This window comes from Grammomys surdaster, unplaced genomic scaffold (genome assembly GCF_004785775.1).
Source record: "Grammomys surdaster isolate TR1022 unplaced genomic scaffold, NIH_TR_1.0 225, whole genome shotgun sequence".
Lineage (NCBI taxonomy): Eukaryota > Metazoa > Chordata > Mammalia > Rodentia > Muridae > Grammomys > Grammomys surdaster.
The window spans coordinates 8,797,963-8,821,368 of NW_021604670.1; the positions used below are offsets into that span (position 1 = coordinate 8,797,963).

The 23,406-nt window shown below is 38.1% G+C and overlaps 1 protein-coding gene across 2 annotated transcripts in view; it reads right to left on the reverse strand.

Moving 5' to 3' along the window:
* Nucleotides 1–23,406, reverse strand: part of Adamtsl1 (ADAMTS like 1) — a 359,587-nt gene that overhangs the window by 312,381 nt on the left and 23,800 nt on the right. For both annotated transcript variants that reach the window (XM_028773326.1, XM_028773328.1), the window contains exon 2: nt 16,730–16,857. In XM_028773326.1, coding sequence (XP_028629159.1) covers nt 16,730–16,857 — 128 coding nt within the window. The remainder of the gene's footprint in view (nt 1–16,729; nt 16,858–23,406) is intronic.

Below are 23,406 nucleotides of genomic sequence, written 5' to 3' on the forward strand. Positions count from 1 at the left end.
TGAGGATTCTGATCAAACACCATGGCAGGGAGGGGACTGTAGGTGTCCTAGACCTCACATCAGAACAGGAGACCTAGTGACCATAATTTTATAGCACTAGAAAACGACTCTCTATCTGCCCATGCGTTTGTTCAGTTTTTGGAAAACCCCCATTGTCTTTTGGTGATCTACATGCTTGCTTTAGGAGCCACAGTGCTAAGGCCTGCTGCCTCTCAGCACTCTATAAGCATTTCTTGAGATCAGTGAGAGAGGGAGGGTGGGAAGGAGAGAGAAGGGAGGGACAGCAGAAGGGAGGGAAGGAGAGAGAGGGAGAGAGAAAGAGAGAAGAGGAAGGGAGGGAAAAGTTAGGAAGGGAGGGAGAGCAGAAGGAAGGAAGGGAGGGTGAGAGGGAGGAAGGAGGAAGGGAAGGATGGAGAAAGGGAAGAAACAAGGGATAGAAGGAGAGAGGAATGGAAGGAGGGAAGGAAGGGAGAATGATTGGCTAAAGGGAGAAGGAAGTAAGAGGTAGAAGGAAATGTCATAAAGATAATTTCAATCCAGGCTGAACTTTCAACATCACATTTGCCCTAATTTTTGACCCCCAGATCTTGATGAAAATCTTTCCATAACACCTAGAGATTTAAAAGGAAACTAAGTAAGTTACCCAAGGGCAGCACCTCTCCCTCTCCTCTGTGGCTGCCTGTCTTTAAGTATTGACACCAGAACCCACCTGGGTGCCTTCAGTACCCAATGCATTCCTTGCCTTTGAGAGATGGGGATGGGGGAGGTGAGGGTGGAGGATGGAGTGCTGCTTTTGGCTTGCCACCCACCTATAGTACGGATTTATCCTAAGTCTTTAAGGTGCACTCACATGCCCTAAGGTTTACAGATGTTTTTATCTTTGCTTGGTAGCCAAAAGAGACAATGAGACAAAAGACAAATGTGTTTCTGCAACCCATGTCCAAGGACTCCATCCTCCCCATGAGGAAAATGTTTATTATGACAAGCTAGTTCTCTCCCTAATAGACTCACCAGATACAATACTTGAGTTGACAATTTATTAATTATCTTGGCCAGAGAAAAAGTTCTCCAGGCTCTCTTTACATGTTCCCCAGATTTTTACTGTAAAGTGGGGTCCTGGGGCAATCACAACCGCTCCCCTTCAATTATTTCTACTGGGCTGGTGAATGTAGCTCACTAACAGAGTACTTTCCCAGCATGCACCAGGCTCTAGATGTTATATTAAGAACAACTTTGAGTTTGTGTCCCTTTCTCTACCTAGCAACAAATCAGGCTGTAACCACACATCTGGAATAAAAGGCTCTCTTTCAAGGTCACACATTTTGCTCTTTCAAGGTCACACATTTTGATTCTTAAGGATGAAGGGCCCCTTTGACATTCTTTAACACACTCTTCCAAGCAAGGAGTGTTTGGCTTCAGTGAGCACTCTCAACCCTGTCTAGTGTCACACAGTGAGAAAACAGTAGAACCAAGGTTTGCAGTCTTGATTCATTTACAATCATTTACAAAGCAGGATGAATACTGTCTCAGAAGCACTCACTTGGGAGTTCTGATCCCCAGACCATGGGCATCCTCTCACCTTTTCTAGGCTTGACCCAAACTGAGAGTCCAACCCCAGCTCCAAAGTGGAGACTGGCTTTGTTGCAAAGAGACAGAGAACAATGTGATGACCATGTATGGATCTACTACCACCCAGTGTTCTAGTTATCTTTCCTGTCCTTAGATAAAGCCCCTATTCATCTTCTATCTGGCTGCCTATCTGTCATTTGTCTCAGTAACTAGTACTATAAAATTCAGTTATATAACTGAATTATATAAACTGAATTTCTATTTAAAAAAATCTTTCTTTTGAAGATTTAATACATGAATACAATATATTTTCATGTTATTTATCTTCGGTGTCCTCCTATGTCCCCTACACCATCTTAAATTGATGCTTGTTTCCTCTGTAATTATTATTGTGATATATAATGTATATATCCTACTGAGTTCAATTAGTATTGCTGTATATGGTGTATATGATATAGGACTGACGACTTGGGCATGTACAATCTATCAGGGAGCTTATCCATGAAGAAAACTTATTGCTTTCTCATAACAGCCTTCAATCTCCTTCAACTAGCTCTTCAACTAGGGTTGGGACCTTGTGAGCCCCTCCTCTATCCATGCTGGGATGTAGATAGGCATAGGCTTCTAATTCAGGCAACTATATTGGAGAGAGTCCATTCAAATATAACCTGGAAATATTTTTCTTCTTTATTCTCCATTAAGAAGTTAAATGATATTTTTGGAGAGAAGTTTCTTAGCCAATTTATATAAACCATACAGCCCCTGAGACATTGATCCAATCAATCACCAACAAGTTTGGAAGCTTTTTGTTGTTTTTCTGTTTCAAGATAGGGGCTCATGTAATCTAGGCTAGCCTTGAATTAGCTATGCAGCAAAGTATTATCTTGAATTCCTGATCCCCTTTGTAAGTATTGAGGTTATAAATAAGCAGTACAATGACCAATGACCTAGAGGTTTAAAGGGCCATATGATAAGCTTAATTAATGTGCTGAAAGAATATCTCCAAAATGATTTGGTACATTTACTACTTGAGCACAGCTGACCTTGACTGTAGAACTATATACAATTACTCAGAAGTCATCCATGGGGTTTACAATGAGCCGAGACCCTTACCACATTCATATCTTGATCCATGCCACTGCTACATGGTGGAATGGGTCATTCTATAGAAAATGGAGCAAAGAATTTTAGCATAAAAAGAAAGAGCATTCCCCCTTTTTTCCTTTATTATCTTAAAAAATACAAAATTCATGTTTTTCTTAAGCAGCTAACGAGTTCTAACCCAGATACGCATCAAAAATCACTTAAAGAGCTTAAAAAAAAATCCTGATGACAGAGTTCTAACCCCCAAATTTTTTTATTTAATTGGTCTCTTTAGTGCCTAAAATTTGTACTTTCCAGTTTTCTATGTCATTTTAAAGAACAGCTAAAAGTAAAAGCTATTTTCCTAACAAAAGAAGAAATAAAACACATATGTCATATCAATAGATACAGAAACACCATTTGGCAAAATTCAGTGTCTTTCATGAAAAATCTCCCAAAAAGCTAGGAAGAGAAGAAAATGTCTTCAAGACAAAACAGCCTACTTTCCAGAAGCTAAAACCACACTCTGACTCTTCCTCTAGGATCAGGAATCAAGATACAACCCTACTTGTCCATTTCTATAAACATGGTCTGAGAGTCTTAGCAGAACAATGGGACTAGAAACGAAATAAGGTATCCAACAGTAGAAGAAGAAAACTAGCCTCTGTGTGTAGCATGATCTTTGATGTAAAATGCTCTAAAGAATGCGACAAAAATAGTTTACAACTAATTTAAAATTTCAGTAAAATTACAAGAAACAAAACAAATATGAAGTTGGTTGTGATTCTAACATACACGAGCAATAGACTATAAAGAAAGGTCAAGGGTCATATTTACATTCATATTAAAAAATAAGTAATAGATAAATAAGCATGATTAAGTTGGGGAAAGATTTAAAAGGTGTAAAGCATTTATGAAATAAATTAAAGATGAAACAAAGAAGCTCAAAAATGTTTACATGGAAGAAGACTAGACACTGTGAAGATGAGAAAAGCCATTTATAAATACAAATCAATTCTTCTCAAACTTTAAGCATCTTTTTTTGCATAAATAGTAATAAAAAATAAGTCCAAAGTCCATTTGGAACATAAAAGAATCTGATTAATTAAAACAATCTTGAGAAATAACAAAGCTGAAGGTGTCACACTTCCTGTTTTCCAAAATTTTATTAAACTGAAATAATTAAAACAGTATGAAACTAGTATAAAGCCTTGTAGACCAGTGCAACAGAACAGGTCATCAAGAACTAATCTTACATGTTTAGAGCTGCCCGATGTTTGACAAGGGTACTAAGAATATACAACGGAAAAAGGATGAACAAGACAAATGGCTTTGTAGAAACAATATTCACAGGCTCATATTATAGGATAAAGTTGGAATCATCTTACACTATAAGTAACAATAAATCTGAAAATGTGTTAAAGACTTGTATGTGAGATCTGGGTTTATATGCCCCCACCAGGATGATACAGAGGGGAAAACAACATAAAATGATTTTTAGGAACTATTTTTGGAATGATACCCAAACCATAGATAACTGGAGTGAAGAACAGACAAGTGCAGCTAGCACTAAAGAGTCTGCACAGCACACAGCAGAATCAATGTGAGGGCCACTAAAAGGGCAGGCAGCGGCATTTGTAAACCACATCTGATAAGTGATTAGTATCCAAAACACATAAGACATCCCTTGATTCAGCAAATAGCAGCCTGATTAACAACGGGTAGTTTTTGACTAGCTATTTCTCAAAAGAAAACATAAAATGTTCAAAAGGCATATGAAAAGGCATCAAACATTCTAATTGTCATATAAATTGCAATCAAAGCTACCTGGTGCTGAGGAACTGGTTCAGTGGTGAAAGCATTTGCCAGAGTAGCAGCAAACACGAGGGTTGGAGTTTAGAGCTTCAGAACCTACATAAATACCACTGGGCATGGGTGGTCTCCCTGTAATTTCAGCACTTGGAAGGCAGAAACAGGAGATTCCCAGAGCAAGCTGACTAGCTAAATTAGTCAGGTTGGTGAGCTCTGGGCTCAACTGCAAGACCTTGCCTCAATAAATTCATGACTGAGGAAGACTTTCAACTTTAACAATGGGACTTCATATACACATGTACCTCCCACATATATGCAAACACACATGCAAACATGCATGCATACTCCACACATATAGAAAAATAATCAAAGCTACTGTGAGGTATCATTTCATTCTTGATAGAATATTTTTCCAAATGAAAAAAAAAAGATACATGTTGGTGATAAAGGAGAATGCTTCCTAATAAAATTTAACTTACACCAATCAAACAAATTAGTGAATTTCACTAAATTACCAATTCCTCTATCCTTGTTCATTCCTCTTTTGACTTCACTTTAGTCCCCTTCACCTTTTCCAATAGTCCCTCTTCTGTTTTCAGAGTATTTTACATCACTTAATTTGAGAAAAAAACCCATTATATGACATCTATCTTTCTGTATCTTTCTGTGTATGTGTATACTTTTTTTTTTTGCTTAACATAATGGTCTCCAGTTGTGTCCATTTTTCATAAAGGATATGATTTCATTCTTCTTTATGACTGTATAAAACTCCATTGCATATATTGCATACATTCACATATGGATAAAATTATATAAATATACACATACATATAATTTCTTTTATTCATCTGTTGAGAGGTACCTAGACTGAGTCTATAACAGCTATTATGAATTAGGTTGTGATAATCTTGGTGCTCATGCATAGCTCTTACATGACTTCATAGCTGTTGGATACATGCCCAGGAGTGGTAAACTGAGCAAAATGGAAACTCCATCCTGTTTTCCATTGTGACTATACAAATTTGCATCCCCACCAACTGTGCAAGAACAAATAGGTGTTCTTGAAAAGAGAACACTTGCTACTGCTAAGAGTATAAAAGGGTACCCTTCATGGAGAACAGCAAGTATACCCCTCAAAATACTAAAAATATACATACTACACAATCTGACAATTTTGTATGTAGACACTTACCTCTCAGTAGTGAAATCAAGATCACAGTGGTATATCTGTACTCTCTACTAAGATGTAGAAACAACCTAAATGTTCACTGATGACCAAAGAACTGATAAACTATGGTAGTTTCATACAACAGAATATTAGTCTGCCTTAAAATGAAGGACATCTTGTAAGTGGTAACATAGATGAACTATGAGGACATTGTATTAAGTGCAATAAGCTAGTCTTAAAGGAAGACACTACATGATTTCACCAATGTGAGATGTGCAGAATAGTTTAAAAGATACAGAACCAAAATTTGCCAGGGGCACAAAACAGAAGGAGAAGGGAGGTTGCCATTCAATGTGTCCAGGTTGGGTAAGGCAATATCTTTACGTTCTAGATATCTGCTGTTGTTTGTAAGAAAAATCTCACCATCCTAGTTTGCCAGTGAATACTTGGGTGCCAGATGTTAGGGTGAAAGCCTGCTAGCTCAGAGAGGAAGAGAAAGCACCCAGCTGACCTTCGTCCTCAGCTGACTTCCCACCAGGAATGCTCCTTTCTCAAACAACCACCTACAAACTCAGTGTCCCTCCCTTCTACTTCCTGTGCATCTCTCTCTGTCCTCCAGACTCCCTCTTACGCTCTATGGTTTTTTTTCTTAATAATCCTATGTTTACTTCCTGTCAACTGGTTGCTTGCTCCACTTCTTGACCTATGGTTGACTTTATTTAATCCTGTTTACAATATTCAAGAATAAAGCTCTTGGATTAAAGGTGTGTGCTAAGGCTGAGCCACACCACAACTAAAAACAGGTTTTTACCAGTAAAACCACACAGGGGTTCCCAGTGTGATCCAATATCCTGCCATAATTGGCTGTGAAGACTCTCTGTATATCCAAAAGCACAGTTTCATATGGTTAAAAATACTAAGGGACAAAACCACACTAATATTTATTACTATGATTTTAAAAAGAGAAATAGAAGTACCAAAGAGGTAGTTTCTATGGGTTTCTATGTATATGTATTGAGGGGCAGGTAACTGCAAGACGTCACTTAGCTTAGTCTAGGTTTAAGTTTGAGATATCTGTTTGACTTTGTAAAAGCACAATTGCTTGAATTGACCTTGGTAGTATGGTTCAAGGTTTATGTCACTATATTATAGTTTTCTTCTTTTCCCGTGAACTATAGGTTAAGGAAATAAATATACATTTTAATACCATGCATATAGATTAAAAGCAAACCAAGAAACATCTAAGTATCTTCGGTGTGCTAAACACTAGAAAGGTAAAGGAAGAATTTTGCTCATAATGTAATCAGGAAACTAAGGAGATTTCTAGTTAATGCAGAAAGTATAGAAAAGTATGCTGTACAGGTTAAAAAAAACCAACACATACAAAAAATGACTTAACTTTACTAGTTGTGAAATTGGGAGAAATTATCTTATTTCCAACTACAATCAGTACAAACTCAATGATAAAATCATAACTGGTTTATTTCTAAGGGTTTCTCTCCCCTTGGGAGTCCTAGCTCTACTTATGCCTACTAATTTGCCTGACACATAGTGAGAGTACAATAAATATTTATTGGATGTCTGAATTAAAATTGAGAGGAAATAAAATCTTTATAAGACCTATTGAACAAAGTAAATAAGGAATTCTTACATACACTGGGGGAGAGCACATTTCTCGACCACCTTTTATTCCACCAAACTGGTTTATGGGATAAACCAGAACATAAATTGGTCCTAAACATTCAGTCATTACCCTTTGTGCATGCCTCCTGAAAGGAGATCAGATCTTGGAACAATGCACTCAAGATATATGGCCTGGAATATTAGAAATCCTGGTAATACATTTAGACTAGGCATTGACCCAAAAAAGTGAGAGGAAGCCAGCCTCAAACCTCTTAAACATATGTCCTCAAATGAGCAATCTTCACTCATAGACCGAAAAGAACACCTTATATAAATAGCATGCTGAGTCAGACCTGCTCTGAATGTGTATGTCTTTCTTTTAAACAAAGACTAAAACATTTTCTGAAAAAAAACGAGATAACCTCATACAACATTAGATGAAGAACAGCAGATAGACCTTGTTTCAGAGTTCACTAGAGCTTCAAACTTTAAAATCTTAAAATTACTCCCAGGAGCTTAACTGGATGTCATGATGAAGATGATGCCATTAAAAAACTAAAACAAAGAGTATGCATTTAAGAAGCCAATTCTTATTGTTGAAATTTTTTCTTTTGGTTTTTACTACTATATGGTCTAGAAACTGGTTGCCAACAAAATTCTAAATTTATGTAAGTATCAATGTTTTCATGGGATATAATCTGTGTTTACAAATTCAAAGAATTTAGCTTACTTTCCCTGGCATAATTACTATAAAACAGGTTTAAAATAATCTTCTCCATTCCTATGGAATAAGACTCCTTGGAACTATTTATCTTAATTTTTCTGTGTTTATGTTGACATCATTCTGGCAACACATCTCTTTGGAATAAGACAATACTTTTATCGTTTTTAGGCACTCCACATAACGTGGTGATGATTTTTATCTCTTGTTCATCTGATAATTTCGTCCAACTCAAACACTCAATTCAAAATGTTTTAACTTTTGAAAAGTACTGTAATTCTTTATAAGTAGATGTATTTCTATTATCTATCCTCATCCATCTATCTACCTATCTATCCTCATCCATCTATCTACTATCTATCTATCTATCTATCTATCTATCTATCTACTCATCTACTCATCATCTATCCAATATATCACTCAACTCCATTATTCAATCAGGATTTAGTGAATACTCATACTCTCATTGTATCAACTAACATATAGAATTGACCTATTCAGCCTTAATCAATTTGCTAGGTTAATTTGTTTTTTTCAGAAAAAAAAAAACTCTCAAAAGATGTTTACATTGTTTTAAACTGACTTCCCAAAGGTTAACTTTGTTCTTAAGAACATACAGCTATTTGACCCATTGCCGTCTCAAATGAGCTGCAGTTTCCCTCTTGACCTCGGACTTGGCTCGGACCTAACACATTGGTACAGATGATGTGACTCATAGTATTAAATGCCTTAGGCATCTGGAACTCCTTACGGGCAAAGCTAAGTGAACTGACTGAAGACAAATCTGGAGTCCTCAGAGATGGATATGTACTATCAAATTTAAAGAGAAAGCAGGACGATGAATTCACTGTGAACAGTTCAGCATAGTTTGTGAGAAGGGTGAAGAACTGGAAAGAAAAGCCCAAGGTTTTCAAGATAGTTGGCTAATTGCTTAATTTACTGGAAATAAAATAAAGTACCACCATCAAGTATAAGTAAAAAATAATAACAAATATTATGTCTCACTTGGTGATGTAAGATAAGCAATAGCTACCTTATAGGAGTTACTCAGTGAAACTGTATCTCGTCATACAGAAATCACCAAAGGCCATAGGGTCAAATGAGGGTCCCTAGCAGAAGTTACTCTGACTGCTCCAATACCACATATTATGCAAATCCAGCCCTATCTAGAAAAGTGACCGGAAGAAGCCAGGAAAGGTCTGTGTTCAGCCAGGGTCTTCCAGTGCCTGGCTTTCCCAGCAGTAAGCACTGATTGTTGGCTGCTGGCTTTAGTTTGGCTCAGCCTCTGTTGATTTCCCTTTCCATGTAACCATCAAATGAACACTTGGGATATTCTCTACACGAGTTAGAGAAGGCTTTTACCAAGCATCCAAGCTGCTGGAGGACACCATTAGCTCCAGAAACTTAGAGTTTGCCATCTACTCCATAAAATCTGAAAAACCTAACTCCATTTATATTTTATCATGCTTGAAGTAGAATAACTATTGCTGATAGATCTAGAAAATTCACACTTGAATGTGACCTAAGAGATCATATGGCTAGGGCTAAAATATGTAATTCACAAGGTCTCTTACTTGGATTTATTTGGCCTGACTTTGGACACTGCCCATGTCTCACTCATTGGCCTCTAAGGAGAGATACACTTACACACTTTTCACATTGAAAGGTGAGTAAGCTGAATCAAGATGCTTAAATTTGGAATAGGGAGTTGAGAGAGGACCTGATAATTACTTTGTCCTTTTAAAAAACAAATAAAAAAGCCACAGATGTTCACTTATGACAGACTATGCTTATGGTCTCAGTTCCATGTCTTCTCGACACTTCATCCTTTTCCTGTTTCAGCTTTCTCTCCCAAAGACTGTTAGTTTGGATAACGGGATACCAGCAAATAAAGATTTGAGAAATGTGTTGGGATATATTGATTACACACCTCTCCCCACAGAAAGAGAGAGAGAGAGAGAGAGAGAGAGAGAGAGAGAGAGAGAGAGAGAGGAGAGAGGAGAGGAGAGAGAGAGATCATCTGGGAAATACATCTAGTATAGTTTGTAGGAGAATCAGGAAAACATGGAGCAGAGGTGGATTGCCTACATAGGAACAGATGAAGCCAGTGTAGATCATCGAGCACCTATCTACCCAAATATGTAGTCAAGCACATCCAAGGTCCTCAGAAATATCTCACCAAGCTCCACCTTTATCTCATATTTTACTGAAATATAGTGGTTGTTATTGAGCACAATTGTGGCACTGAATACACGAGAAACTAAACAGGGCTTCAGTGGGATGACACACTGAGTCAAAATCACAAAGATATTTTCAGGGCCACTTTGTATTTTTAAATTGTCTTGGATATGTAGATCCCACAGAATCAATTTACCCCAAGATGTAATTTGATGTTAGTTTCCCTCTTTGTAAAATCTGTAGTGGGCCAATTTATGCCACCAGGGCATAATAGGCTAACTAAGGTTCAGTTGTGGGATTTCGTTATCAGAAATCCCTCTTCAATCACAGATGGAGTCAACCCCTATGTTGCTTATCTCAAGAGGAGCAAGATCTGAATAGTTTAGCATAAACTTATCTGCACAACAATGGTAAACTTGCAGGACTGAATTCAACATGCCCTTACTGCTTGACTGTTTGCTGAATGACAGAATTTGACTTGTGATTTAAATGTTTTCCCTCCATTTCTTCTTGGCATTACTCATTTAAAGTTTCCAACACAATATAACATTCACATCACTAGAGTAATAGGAAAATCCTCACCCCTTCTTAGGTCTTCTGTGAGTTACATGTTTTGGCTCATTCTCATTGAATAGTCAAATATGCTAATTGGAAGGAAAAAAACTAGGTAACAGCGGACACATTCCAAATTTGTACATTTTGCTGGTACTGATGCCAGATTATTATCAGTTATGTTATCAGCATGTAGCATCATGTATTATAGATTTAGTAAGCTCTTTTATGTTTAAGATTAAGAAAACAGGTGAATCACAAGTTGGAAAAAAGTCTATTCTGTTGATTCAACGTTCTGGATGGATGATAGGCAACTGGGATCAAAAGAAGAGAAACTTGTCAGTGGAGATGATCCAGTGGTCATACAGGACATGAAAGCGAAATTCAGTAATGTGAAATACTGAAGAAAAACACCAATTACCACAGTGGACAAATGACAAGACTGGTTTTGTATCTGGGAAAGTACGCCTTCTGGTCATGTTTTACAGCATATGACACTTTTTATGAAAACCTGTTAGGAGCCAAAATTGTTCCCTTTGCTGGCTCTTTGCTGGATCTCAAGATTTATGAAAATCCACCAATCAAGCTTCTAGTTTCTATGAAGAACCCATGTGAGAAAGGAGATGACTAGGACTCACACTCTGATCTCAAGAGGTTCAAATATATATATTTATGATACTTTCTCCAACTTGAGTCTCATACTTTCACTGTATGTTTATGAAATGTGAAGGTATGAAGGACACGAGTCATAATACAGCTGGCAACATGCAGACATGACTAGCTAGGTACCCAGGGAAAAAACTGAGGAACGTCTGCTGACAGCTGTCAGAAAACACTGAATACATCCAACTATAATAGCATGTACAAAAGGGAGCTTTACAAAGAGGGAATGTCTGTTGTGATTGGAGAATTGGCTCAGTTTTGGGGGGCTCCCTCCTCTGAGGGAGAAGGAGCAGAGGGGCTCAGAAAATCAGTGTTGTACTTTCAGTAACATTTTAAAGGGCAGACAAAGAGAAGAGAGCCAAACAAAAGATACTCAGCACCACTGGCAGAAGAAGGAGAAACACTAGGGAAACCCTGTTTGGCATTTGGCACTTGGATAGAGAGGTTCTGGATGCCATTTAAAATAGACCCCTGTTGAGTCAGCTGCTTGGTGGCCTGAGACCCTCTGTAAACCACACTCCCAGAAAACTCCAAAAAAGTGTCACAGAACTGCATGCTGCAACCCTAGCCAACAGAATAGCTCTAGTTACGAAGGAAGGAACTCTCAGCACTGTGCAGTACTCAGCAGAGTAGAACTCTTATAAGAGCTGGAGTCTACAGGAACATGAGCTGAGGACTCACCTTGTCTTGGGCACATGAAGAGGGCTAGCAGAGGGACTAGGTCAACATTTATAGCCCAGTCAATGAAGATAGGACCAGTGTATATGATCTAAACTACAATAAAGATACCTGGGGTGAGTCCAGAATTTACAAGTGGTCTGAAGGACCACCAAGAGTTGTAACTAGCACCTTTGCCTCTATTGCTGAAGGCCCAATATCTGTAGTCTGATCTTCCAAAAGTCAGCCCAGTTGACAACAACAACTTGACCCATGAGTGACTACTCAGAGGCATAGCCAGCATCATAGACACACTAACAAGAGGCTGAGAGGTATGACACACACCTAGCATCCCAAAAGAGAATGCCCAGAGACTTGAAGCAGAAAGTAGGACAGATGGCATCCACACCTATCCCTCATCTAGCCCTTCTCATATTTGCTCCTCCTTTACTTGGTACCCAATATGAATTGACCAGGCCAGCCCTGTCCTGCTCTGTGCTTGTTCTCTCTCTGAGTCTTTCCCCACCTCTTATTCTTTCCTTGTTCTACTTCCTTTTCACACAAATGTGTACAAACCACATTGTGTTCCTAAACCACACAATCTAGTCTGGTTTACAGAGCTTCTATGTCTCAGCCTCTTGAAAATGCAGGTTGTTTAACTGTATTAGCATATCTGATTGTATGTCTTTCCCTCTCTTTTCATTCTTTACCCAAAAGGCATCATGTCCTCTCCATCCCTTCTATTCCCACATCTATGTACATTTCTATTCTCTTTGTTCTTATATACCTAATACAAATCACTTATCTCAGTCTGCTAAGTTTTTCTTCTGTTCTTACACATGCCAACTAATATATTAACGTACATAGGACTATCTATGTTTATTTGCTCCTTAAAGTGATTGGGGCTCAAAGGATTATATATTTTTTTTATTTGGCTATTAGTGTACATATATAGTAAACCTACCCTTTGATAGTGACTGTTTTTACAGAAGTATTCTATTATCTAGGGAGATCTGGGGAACAAGCCTGGTACCCTGAACCACAGTCTAGAAGAGGAAAGAACATCTCAACCCTGCTATAACCTCATGCGTCTTGACTATCACAGACACTCCTGATGAGAACTAAAAATAATTGAAAGAAAGATTTCAACCAATAGCCTAATTCCACACATATAAGCCTCAATGCAAAGCTCATGGGAAGCATGAACAACCATGGTAACATGACACCTCCAAAACATCACTAACTCAACATTAATTGTTCCAGTGGGAGTAAACTAAGGGGAAAAATCACAAAAAAATTCAGAAGAATGTTAGAAGAAATCAAAGAAATACAAATTCTCAAAGAACACAAACAAACATCTGGATAAAGAAAGGAGGTCAATACAGGACATGAGAGTGAAATTCAGTAATGTGAAATACTGAAGAAAAATACACTGGAAATGGAAAACTCAACACACCAAACAAAAGGCGCCATGGGAAGTCTGGCCAACAGCAAGGGTCAAGGAGAAGACAGAATATCAGTGCTTAAAACAAGGTGGGGGAACTAGGAAGCTTGGAGACACTGGTAAAGATAGATATATTTAAATGTACGATAGAGCTCACAAGACCTATATGAACACTATGAAAAGATCAAATCTATAGAGCATGGGCAAAGAAGGAGAGGAATTTCTTGCTAAAGACATAGAAAACATTTTATATTTCTCCATTTTATTGAAAATAGATTATTTCCTCATACAATGTATTCTAATTATAGTTTCCCTTCCCTGTCTCCTCTACACCTTCAAGTTTCTCCTGACCTCCTCTATCCTCCAGCTCCACTCTCTTTCTGTCTCTCCTTAGAAAACAACAGGCTTCTAAGAGATAACAACAAAACATAACAAAAAATATAATGAGATAAAACAAAAACCATCATATAAAAGTTAGACAAGACAAACTAACAGAAAGAAAAGAGCCCAAGAGGAGAAGGCATGAGAATCAGATACCCACTTGTTTATACACTTGGGAGCCCTATACAAACTCTAAACTGTGAGCCATAATACATACTGAGGACCAGGTGCAGACCTGAGCAAGCCCTGTGCATGCTGCCTCAGTCTTTGTGAGTTCAGATGAACTTTGCTAAGTTGAGTTAGAGGATTATGAATCCTAGATTTAGAGAAGAGGTTCTCATTTAGGTTCAGGGGGTGTTTAAAATACCAAAGATACAACAGCAGAAAAGATCCCCCCTCCAGCTTGCCATCATTATGTTACAGCTAAAACACTGGACAGAACAACGAATGCATGTTGAAAGCTGTAAGGGAAAAAGAAACACTCTCACACACAAAGGCAGGTTTTAAGAATCTAAAGCTTGGAGATGAATTTGTCAATCCAGAAAGGCCAGTTAGAGTTAGACAATACCCCCCCACCTCAAAGATAATTCTACTTTAGAAGCCCATTTTGCAACAAGCCTACCCATATACTGAGCTTCCATAATGTTATAGTTCATTGGTTTTCGTAATGAATGGACTGTCAGAGATCAATAGGCATTAGAGAGTTGGGATGTATCTCAGTTGGTAGAGCACTTGCCTGGCATGTGGAATGCAGGTTTGATCACTAGTGAAGAAAACAAACCAAAAAAAGTGAGAAGTATATTAAATAAAAGGTACCTAGGAGGAAAAGAAAGTATTGTAAAATAAGTTATATTTGAAATGATTACACTATAGATAGAAAAGTTTTTGTCTATTGGCATAGGAGATGAAAGATCTGTAGAGTGTTATAACTGGGTACAGAAAGATACAGGAAGTTCTAGAGTATTGGGAGTATAGATGCTTGGCAATTTATTATTAAGTTGTTATAGGGTTGTTATTTAATAAGAAACAAGCAATTAAAAAGCAAGAGCTAACAGCAATGCTTATTAAATTACTTCATAGGACAGAAAAGGGAGGAATGGTATCAATCTCTTGCATTATGAAGCCAATATTGACCATATACTAAAACCATAAAAGCTACAGCAGAACAGAAAATTACAGGAGAAACTCCCTGATGAACATGTATGAAAAAGTTCTCAATAAAATATTTGCAAAGAGAATCCATGATCATATTGAAAAGATTATTCAATTGGATCAAGTTGGCTTTATCTAGAGATGCAGGGATCACACAATCTGTATGTCATTAAATTATATCATACAAATGTGTATAAATACAGAAATCACATGATCTCAAGATATATAGAAAAGGGTTCTGACATAACTCAGTTTCCTTTCATGAGAAAGGAAACTTACCTCAAGATAGGAAAGGTTCTATATAAATCCTAGCAGTAAAGGAGAAAACTTAAGCATTGGTACTAAATTCATGAACAAGACAAGGATACCTCTTTTCTCCTGGTATAAAATGTTATACTTAAAGTCTTAACTATGGGAATAAGACAAAAAGAGAAAATAAAGCTAGACCACTCCTGAGTATTTACCCAACGAGTTCAAGTCAACATATCACAGAGACAGGTGCACATCAAAGCTTATTGTAGCACTAGCCACTAAGTCATGAAACCAACTTCAGTGCCCAACAATGGAGGATACAGAATACGTATAGTACAATTTTTTCAGTCAAAAGGAATAGTTATGTCTTTTCCAGGAAAATCTGTGCAACTGGGCTTAATCCTATTTGCCTTAAAAAGACAACTACTGTATATTTTATTCTCACTGTTATTCTATGTATACATAAACCTATCTGTGTACATATGATGTGAAAATAGCAGTAAAACTGTCTAAGATCAGAAAGAGCACTTACAAGAATAAAAGGGGCCAAGAAGGACAGTGGGGTGCTATGTAGGGAGTGTGCTCAACATACATTATATACTTGTATGAAAACTTTTAAAGTTAAAACCTAAAAATGTCTAAGAGAATCAGTGTACATGTGCATTCTTCTGCCCCACACTTTCTATTGCTCAGTGACATTGACCAAACGTTCCTTCTTTGTCCTGCCTTTAACACTTTTCATTGTCTAATAAAATCTTTCATTAAAAACCATGGCCGTGGTACTTTATATTTTATAGTCCGGAGACAAGTCTAGTCATAAGACCACACAGCTCAGAAAGAAGCATTGAATTATTATTACTTTTAGTAAAAACTTTCCATTCTAAGGCCCCGGACATTTTCCATTCCGTCTAGGAGCCATTGGCAACCTCTGTCTCTGGGTTATCTCTCTAGTCATGCCACAATTTCTGTTGAAGTTTCTATCTTTCCAAACTTTCTTATATTAAAACCCATCATTTATTGAACTCAACAGCCTTAAGGAATAGCTTCTACTAGGTAGCCTATAACAACAAAGCCAACATATCATTCATTGGTAAACTGTCTGGTAACAATGGAATGTTGATATTTTTATCATCATAGCTCACATGCTCTACAAAGAGTTCCATATCTTAACTAATGAGTCCAGAAACACTTCAAATAATAACTTGTTCTTCCAGACCTTACATAAAATCAATTTAATTTTCTTGTGAAATTATATGACTTGTTTGTTTGTTATGTAACAGTATCTAAATACCTAGAGATGGTCATAACAACAACCCAAAGCCTCTACAATGTAATTTATTGTGTCTTCCTTTCCTCTCCCTTTCAATCATTTTCTTTATAAGCAACACAATGTTTTGCATAACCCCACCCACAAATCCCTGCTTCAGTTTAGCTATCTCTGACTCTCAAAGTCTCCAGTGGGGACAGGGCTTACTTGTTGCTCAGGCAGCGTCTCAGGGAATAGGAGGCACCTCCTCCACAGGTTCGGGAACACTCACTCCAAGGGCCCCAGGCATCCCAGAGGCCTTCACGGTCTTCCTCAGAGCGTGCAGTCCTGGAACTCTGAAAGAAATGAGAAGATGACTGGTTAGCATAATGTCTCCGTTCACCCGTTAAACATTCATCCTAACTTTGGGTGCCTGTCTCTCCATGATGGTCATATGCGAAAGGAAAGCCTATGCCTGATTCTTTTCACCTTAATAGTATATGTCTATTTGACTAGATGGGTATTTGAGTTTATGGCCACTGGGCAATGACCTAAGATAAGTGATCACACTCATAGACTACTTGGAAAACAAAGTTTCAAAAGGAGATCTCTAAGTGAGAGGGAGACAGAGTGCACTGAAGTCACCTTGCTGGGGATCTATGTACTCTGTATCTCACACAGGTACGGATGCTCCTTGAGATTAGGCATGTCCACACCAGCTCAGCTTCCCAAGCCTGACCACAGCATACACAACCGACTTCTTTTATGAAGCAACTTCATTCTCAGGTTGCAGATTTGTTAGTTGGAACAATTACATGAAGTGATCTTAGTAATGCACAGATTTCCTCCAGATAAATGGATTGGTTTACTATAAACTTCCCAGGAGAAAGAGTATCTGCTGTAAAGGTAAGTGTTGTCAGTCTCCATGTTGTACCCCACAGTCTTTACAGATAATGTTTGTCCTACAATTTCTAGCAAAAGCTTCAGTATTAGAAAGTATGAGTTTGAGTATGGATTCTATGCTTCATTGCCTTTAGCCAAATAATGTATAAATCACACATGCCTTAATTTCCCTTTTTACCAAATATGGATAACATCATAGTCATGCCACAACACACACACACACCAACACTCTATCTAGGTGATTAGTTGAGTGGTTTCAACTTAAGATTAGTGCTGACATAAAGCATTCATTTTGTTTTCTGCAGCCAGGTAAATAGGGTTTTAATTGGTACATGCTTCCAGTACTAAATCATTGAAAGGGGAGCTAGGATGTCTAGGTTCGTAAGCCAAAAATGTGATCTATTCAGCACATAGTGGGAGGATATTCTGGTTCCAGGGTTTCCTGCCTCCAGAAACTTCTACATAGAATCTTATGCTTGTTTTCTTATCCTAAAAACTGAATACTAAAAATACTTTATATTAATGAATCACAAAGAGGATTCAAAGCTAATTCATGGACAAAAGGAAGCCAAAGTAGGAACAACCCTATGTCCATACAGAGATGGATGCTTACGCAATGTAAAAGAAACATGCAATAGGATGTTACTCAGCCTTTAAAAGAAACTGTGACCCATGGAACAACATGAGTGAGCCTTGAAGACATACTATATGAACAAACTAGACACAACAGGAATCTGAGTGATTCCAATCACATATAGGTGACCATATTCTAGACACAGAAAGTAGAAGAGTAGTTATTAAGGACTGGGACAGTAGTTATTAAGGAATTGATGTTTAATAGGTATAGAATTTTCATTTAGAAAGATGAAAATGTTCTATAGATGGATGGTGATAATTGTTGCATTGATAATACGAATATTCTTGGTGCCACTAAATTGTGTGCACTTAAAAGTGGTTAAAATGGTCAAATTTAAGATCATTTGTTTTGCAACAAATATATATTAAAAACATGTAAGGCCTAAATAGAAAAAGTCATTGAAGCCTTGTTCCTAGTTTTATTTAATGTTATTTGCTTTGTATTCACATCATTTATCCATACCATTGGGCATTGTGAGGTACAGGAAATACGCTGGTAAGGTAGGTGGAATTGTTTCTGTTGAATGTAGCTGAGGCACTGCATTCTGCAGGTATTATTTCCCTGCAATCCCTGGCTTCTCAGAGTAGTGTTCTGAAACCACCTGCATCAGTGCATTTCTTTGGTAGCATGAGCTGCCAGAATTTGGAGTCATACAGCATGGGTTACAGAACCCCAGCAGTAACCTCACAGTCTGTTTACTTCCTGAAGAATTGAATTCTAAAGTCACGTGAGTACAATAGGGGCACTCAGAGTCACTAAATTAGCTAGGGAGAGAGGAGTTCACACACTCATGCCCCACTGAAGTCCTTCCTTTACTTTGCAAAAATAACCATCACATATTTTGGGACACAATTGTATTTGCCCTCCATGAGTAGATGATAGGCTTGTTGAGCTGGTCTTGATTGCACAGAACTGGAACCCCAGGTTTTTAGGGGCCTGAGGCTAGGAGACCAGAAGGTCAAGTACTACCTGTGTTACAGAGAGTTCAAAGCTGCCACGAGTGACTGGGTAAGCCATTGTCTTGAAGCAGAGTAAAAGGAGGGCTGTGGATACAGCTCAGTAAGAGGCAGGGTACTTACATAGCATGTGCAAGGTGCTAGCTTCCATATCTAATTCCTAAAGGGTAGGGGGCTGGAGAGAGAGAGGGGGGGACACACTCAGTGCAGTGCCCCTCTCTGAAGAAGACACTGAGAGAATGATACAGAGTTGTGTGTTTTGCTGTAAGTCATTGGCTCTCAACCCTCCTAACGCTGCGACCCTTTAATACAGTCCCTCATGTTGTGGTGACCCCCTGTCATAAATAAAATTTTTTTTTGTTGCTACTTTCTAGCTTCAATTTTGCTACTGTTGTGAATCATAGTTTTGGAGAGAGAGAGAGAGAGTTGCTAGAGGGGTCGTGACGCACAGGTTGAGAACCACTGCTATAATTGCGTCCCTTCTAGCTCCACCATTACTGTTTCATGTGTCTTGTCAAAGGCAGTACTTAAAAGTCTACAGTGATGCTTCTCTGACTAAATTCTCACTACATTTCAAGTTATGAGTGCCATCACAATTACACACAGTAAATGCCCACATTTCTCTGAAAAAGATCTTGCTCTGCTTTAGAAACAAGGCCCAGATCTCCTTCTCAAAGAAGAAATTCCAAGTTCTCTTTTAATATGTAGGATAAACAGAGTTCATTTCAACTGCATTTGTGTTTAATGTTAGAGAAAGTGATTTTCCTCCTTCTTGAGAAACAACATTTGAGCAATTCCTTCCAGACCATTTGAAATCCAAAATATTTGCTTATTGCTGTCTTTAAGACAGTCTTCAACATAAGCAGCTTTTAGGTCTGGCCTGATTATTCTTTTGTTTATTTCTCTCTTAAATTTGCAGCCCTTGTCACTTGTTGCCAGCATTTTTTTTTTTAGAGTAGTGTTTTAGGTTGATTAAATTATTATATAACAAACAAAAATGGAACCATATACAGACAACACATAAACACTCTCATAAATGAACACCAACATGGATCTGTATACAACTATTAACCCCAAAGCACATAATTAAAAATCTAAGATGAAGAACCACCAGTTCTAAACTGGCTTAACTTAAGAGCATTTGAACCAATACAATGATCCAAATGGCAAAAGTCTAAAATCTCTGCCTCACTGTGTTTTTGGAAAAGGGCCTGCTGGCTGGCCTTTCTGGTTCAGTTTGGTTCAGATGGATATGCAGAACAAGGGATTTCTCCTTGCTGAGACTAAAATATTGATAGGACAGAGGAGATGGTTCTAGACTGTGCTTCAGAGCAGAAAAAAAAAACATTTTTTTTACTACGGGCTCAAGCTGTAGATGCAGCTACAGGACTTCATCTTTCCCTGAAAGGCCCCTTTGCTCTGTGCTTCTGCCAACAGGTATCCCCTTTTCCAGTTTAATCCCTTGTTTTGTGACTCACCCTGAGTTGCCCACTCAAACAGTATTGTTTTAAATATGTAAAATTTGAGTTATATTTATGGAAAACTGAAGGTTGCCAAAAAATAATGGGAGGTAATAAGTTGCTGAAAGCAATGCTGGTTCCATCTGAAACCAAAAATCTAGACATTGATATAGCCCAATTTAACTCTTACCATTTACAAGTAACGTTTTCATTTCAGTGTCTCAGACAGTCATGCCCATCATTAAACACAGTGGTCATGAGATTGGCCCTGAAAACAGGACACACATTTCAGTAACAGAGTCAGATGGGACCATGACTTTAACTAGTAACACCAGCGACAGGTCCAAGTAACAACCATGAAATTGTCTTTATGTCAATGTTTCACCAGTAGGAAAATTATCTAAACCAGCCAAAGGGTCCCCCATATCACCAGACTAGTACAACTCTCATTCCCCACCAGATAAGCTTTTTTTTTTGTACATATGATAGTGGTAAATAGACGAACCCAGAGCTGAGCTGAGTGGAGCGCTCAGCCATAAATGATGGGACATTTGTTATCCCCAACCCTCCACACCAAGACTCAGGAAACCCCATGGGAAAGAAAGCAGAAAGATTTTAGAACCACAGGTTGGAAGAGATTGATGCAAAATAATGCTTTCTGGACATGTCAGGGCCTCTGCCCTCATAAACTTATGGTAGGAATAGTGCCGGCTTAAGAGCTTCACAAAATGAAGCCAGTAACTAATGCATCATCAAGAGGGATGCGGCTCACTAGCTGAGGAGATAGTGACAGCTGATGGCCACTGAGGGTGGGAGAATCATTTTCCCCTTTAGTCTGACCTGTTATAGACGACTGGTGCTCCAGTGGATGCTGTTCTACATCCTTGTGCATGTGGATAGCACTAGCGGGACTTGGTGGGCTATTGAAAAAAAAGGTGAAGTTGGAAGAAAGAAGTGTCTGTGAAGAGTTGGAGATAGAGGAAAAGATGGGCCCAATCTAAATATAGCTTATGCATGCATAAAATTTTGAAAGACTATTTTTAAGTAAATGGCTATTGAACAGAGGGAATAGTCCATTTTGCATTGGGATATTTATTTTATTTCAGTTATTAGATGAATAAGAATGGTCAGTGAACATCTGTTGTTGTTGGCTTTTCTTTGCCAGTATTAGACAAATCAGGCAAATAATAAGAGAAATAAGGTCCAAATCACGGATCTACAATCATAAAATGTGAGTATATTTATAAAATTACTCATTAGAAAATGCCATTTCTAGGTCTTTGGTACCATGTATTGACTTTTAAATGAAATGTTTGATGGAGCATATGTTTATTTTTTGTTGTTGGAATACTCAGCAATCAATCATCCAGTAGCATTGATCCATTGCTCCAGGCTAGTCAACAAGTCTAAAGCATAAAATAATGCCAAGCATGTGGAATACAAACTGTGGTGGAAGATCATTTTATATACCTGCTATAAATATCAGAGCTTCCCTACATCCAAATGATGTCATTTTCTTGCCACTACTGGCTTATCTAAACAAGGTTTCCATCTGATGATTCTATGGTAAATACCAGAACCAATTATGCCAATGAAGTCTCAGGTGAACGCCCTAAGACTGACAGCTAGAACAGTTAAGTGCTTGGATAAAATCAAGTAACAGTTTCCCTGCATTTCATTATCCAATAGAAACTTAACCTTAGAATGATCTATGTCCCAATTCATCTGGAGAGTCAATTCATTGGAACCTGGATTAGTTATCAGATTTATAGTACTGGCAAATGAAGCACATATTAACAAGTGAAGTCTCTAAAGTTCCAATGGCTCAGAGGCAGGTATGTATAGAGTCTTTGGAAAATATTTTTCCCAAGTGTTGTAGTAAGAGGTAGAACTAAATGAAAATGAAAGTAGGTGCTGATGAAATGGTTCATAGGTGTTGGTAAAATTGAAGTAATATAATAGCTGAAACAATGTAGTTTCTAGACATCAGAAGGGCCTCCAAAGCAAAAAAACAAGTTACAGAATAAAGGAAAGAACCCTGCTTACTATTGTAGTATCAGTAGGAAGGTGCCCAAACCCCTGATTTTCTTCTCCTTCCAGACAGACAGCATGTAGGGTAAGCCATCTGGAGATGTGCATGTAATTGCACAAATGGAAGTCAAGCATGGCAAAATTCTAAGAGGGACAACTCCTCCAATGATGAGAAAACCAGTTTCCTTTGGTGTGCTCATGCATAGTGGAGAAATCATTCATAGAAACATGCTATCCATGCATGAACATAGCTTTGGAACAACAATCTGCAGACTGCATTTTCTTTTGTACATAACATCAATTCTCTATAAATCCTATCTAATCCTTGGTGTCTTTAACAACATGAAGTACAGGTTCCCCTGCCAACAGGACATGGTAGGGGTTGTGATCCCCTACTGCTTGGAGCTTAGAGACAAAACGCCCATTAGTATTTGCATGTACTTTCTAAAGGAGCATGGGATCTGGACACTGAGGCATGTGCCTTCACAGACAGCACTTGTTGCTGGCTTTGCTCTGGAAGTTAGAATCTGGTTCTTATCACAGCTGCACTATTGAGGGATATGATGAACTGCCAGTGACACAGTGCATAGTCTTAGAAAGGCTACTGCATGAAGCCTATCCCTTGCTACTGAGGAGAGAAGTCAATTCTATAATAGGGTGTGAACACTATCCAGGACATGGGAATGTTTGGGTACAAGTCTACTGTATCTTTCAATAGGCCTTTGCATACATTCCAGATCATCCTTTTCACAAGCTGGTGGGCCATATTACACTTAAGTCTGGAGGGCTAGTGGAAGTATTAAGTAGTTCTGAAGAATACCAAGATTTTCACAAAATATTGTATTTAGTCCTCATGATGAGCCAGGTCATTGTCTGAAACCACCCATTTTGCAAATAAGAAAATAGAGGTTAAATAAT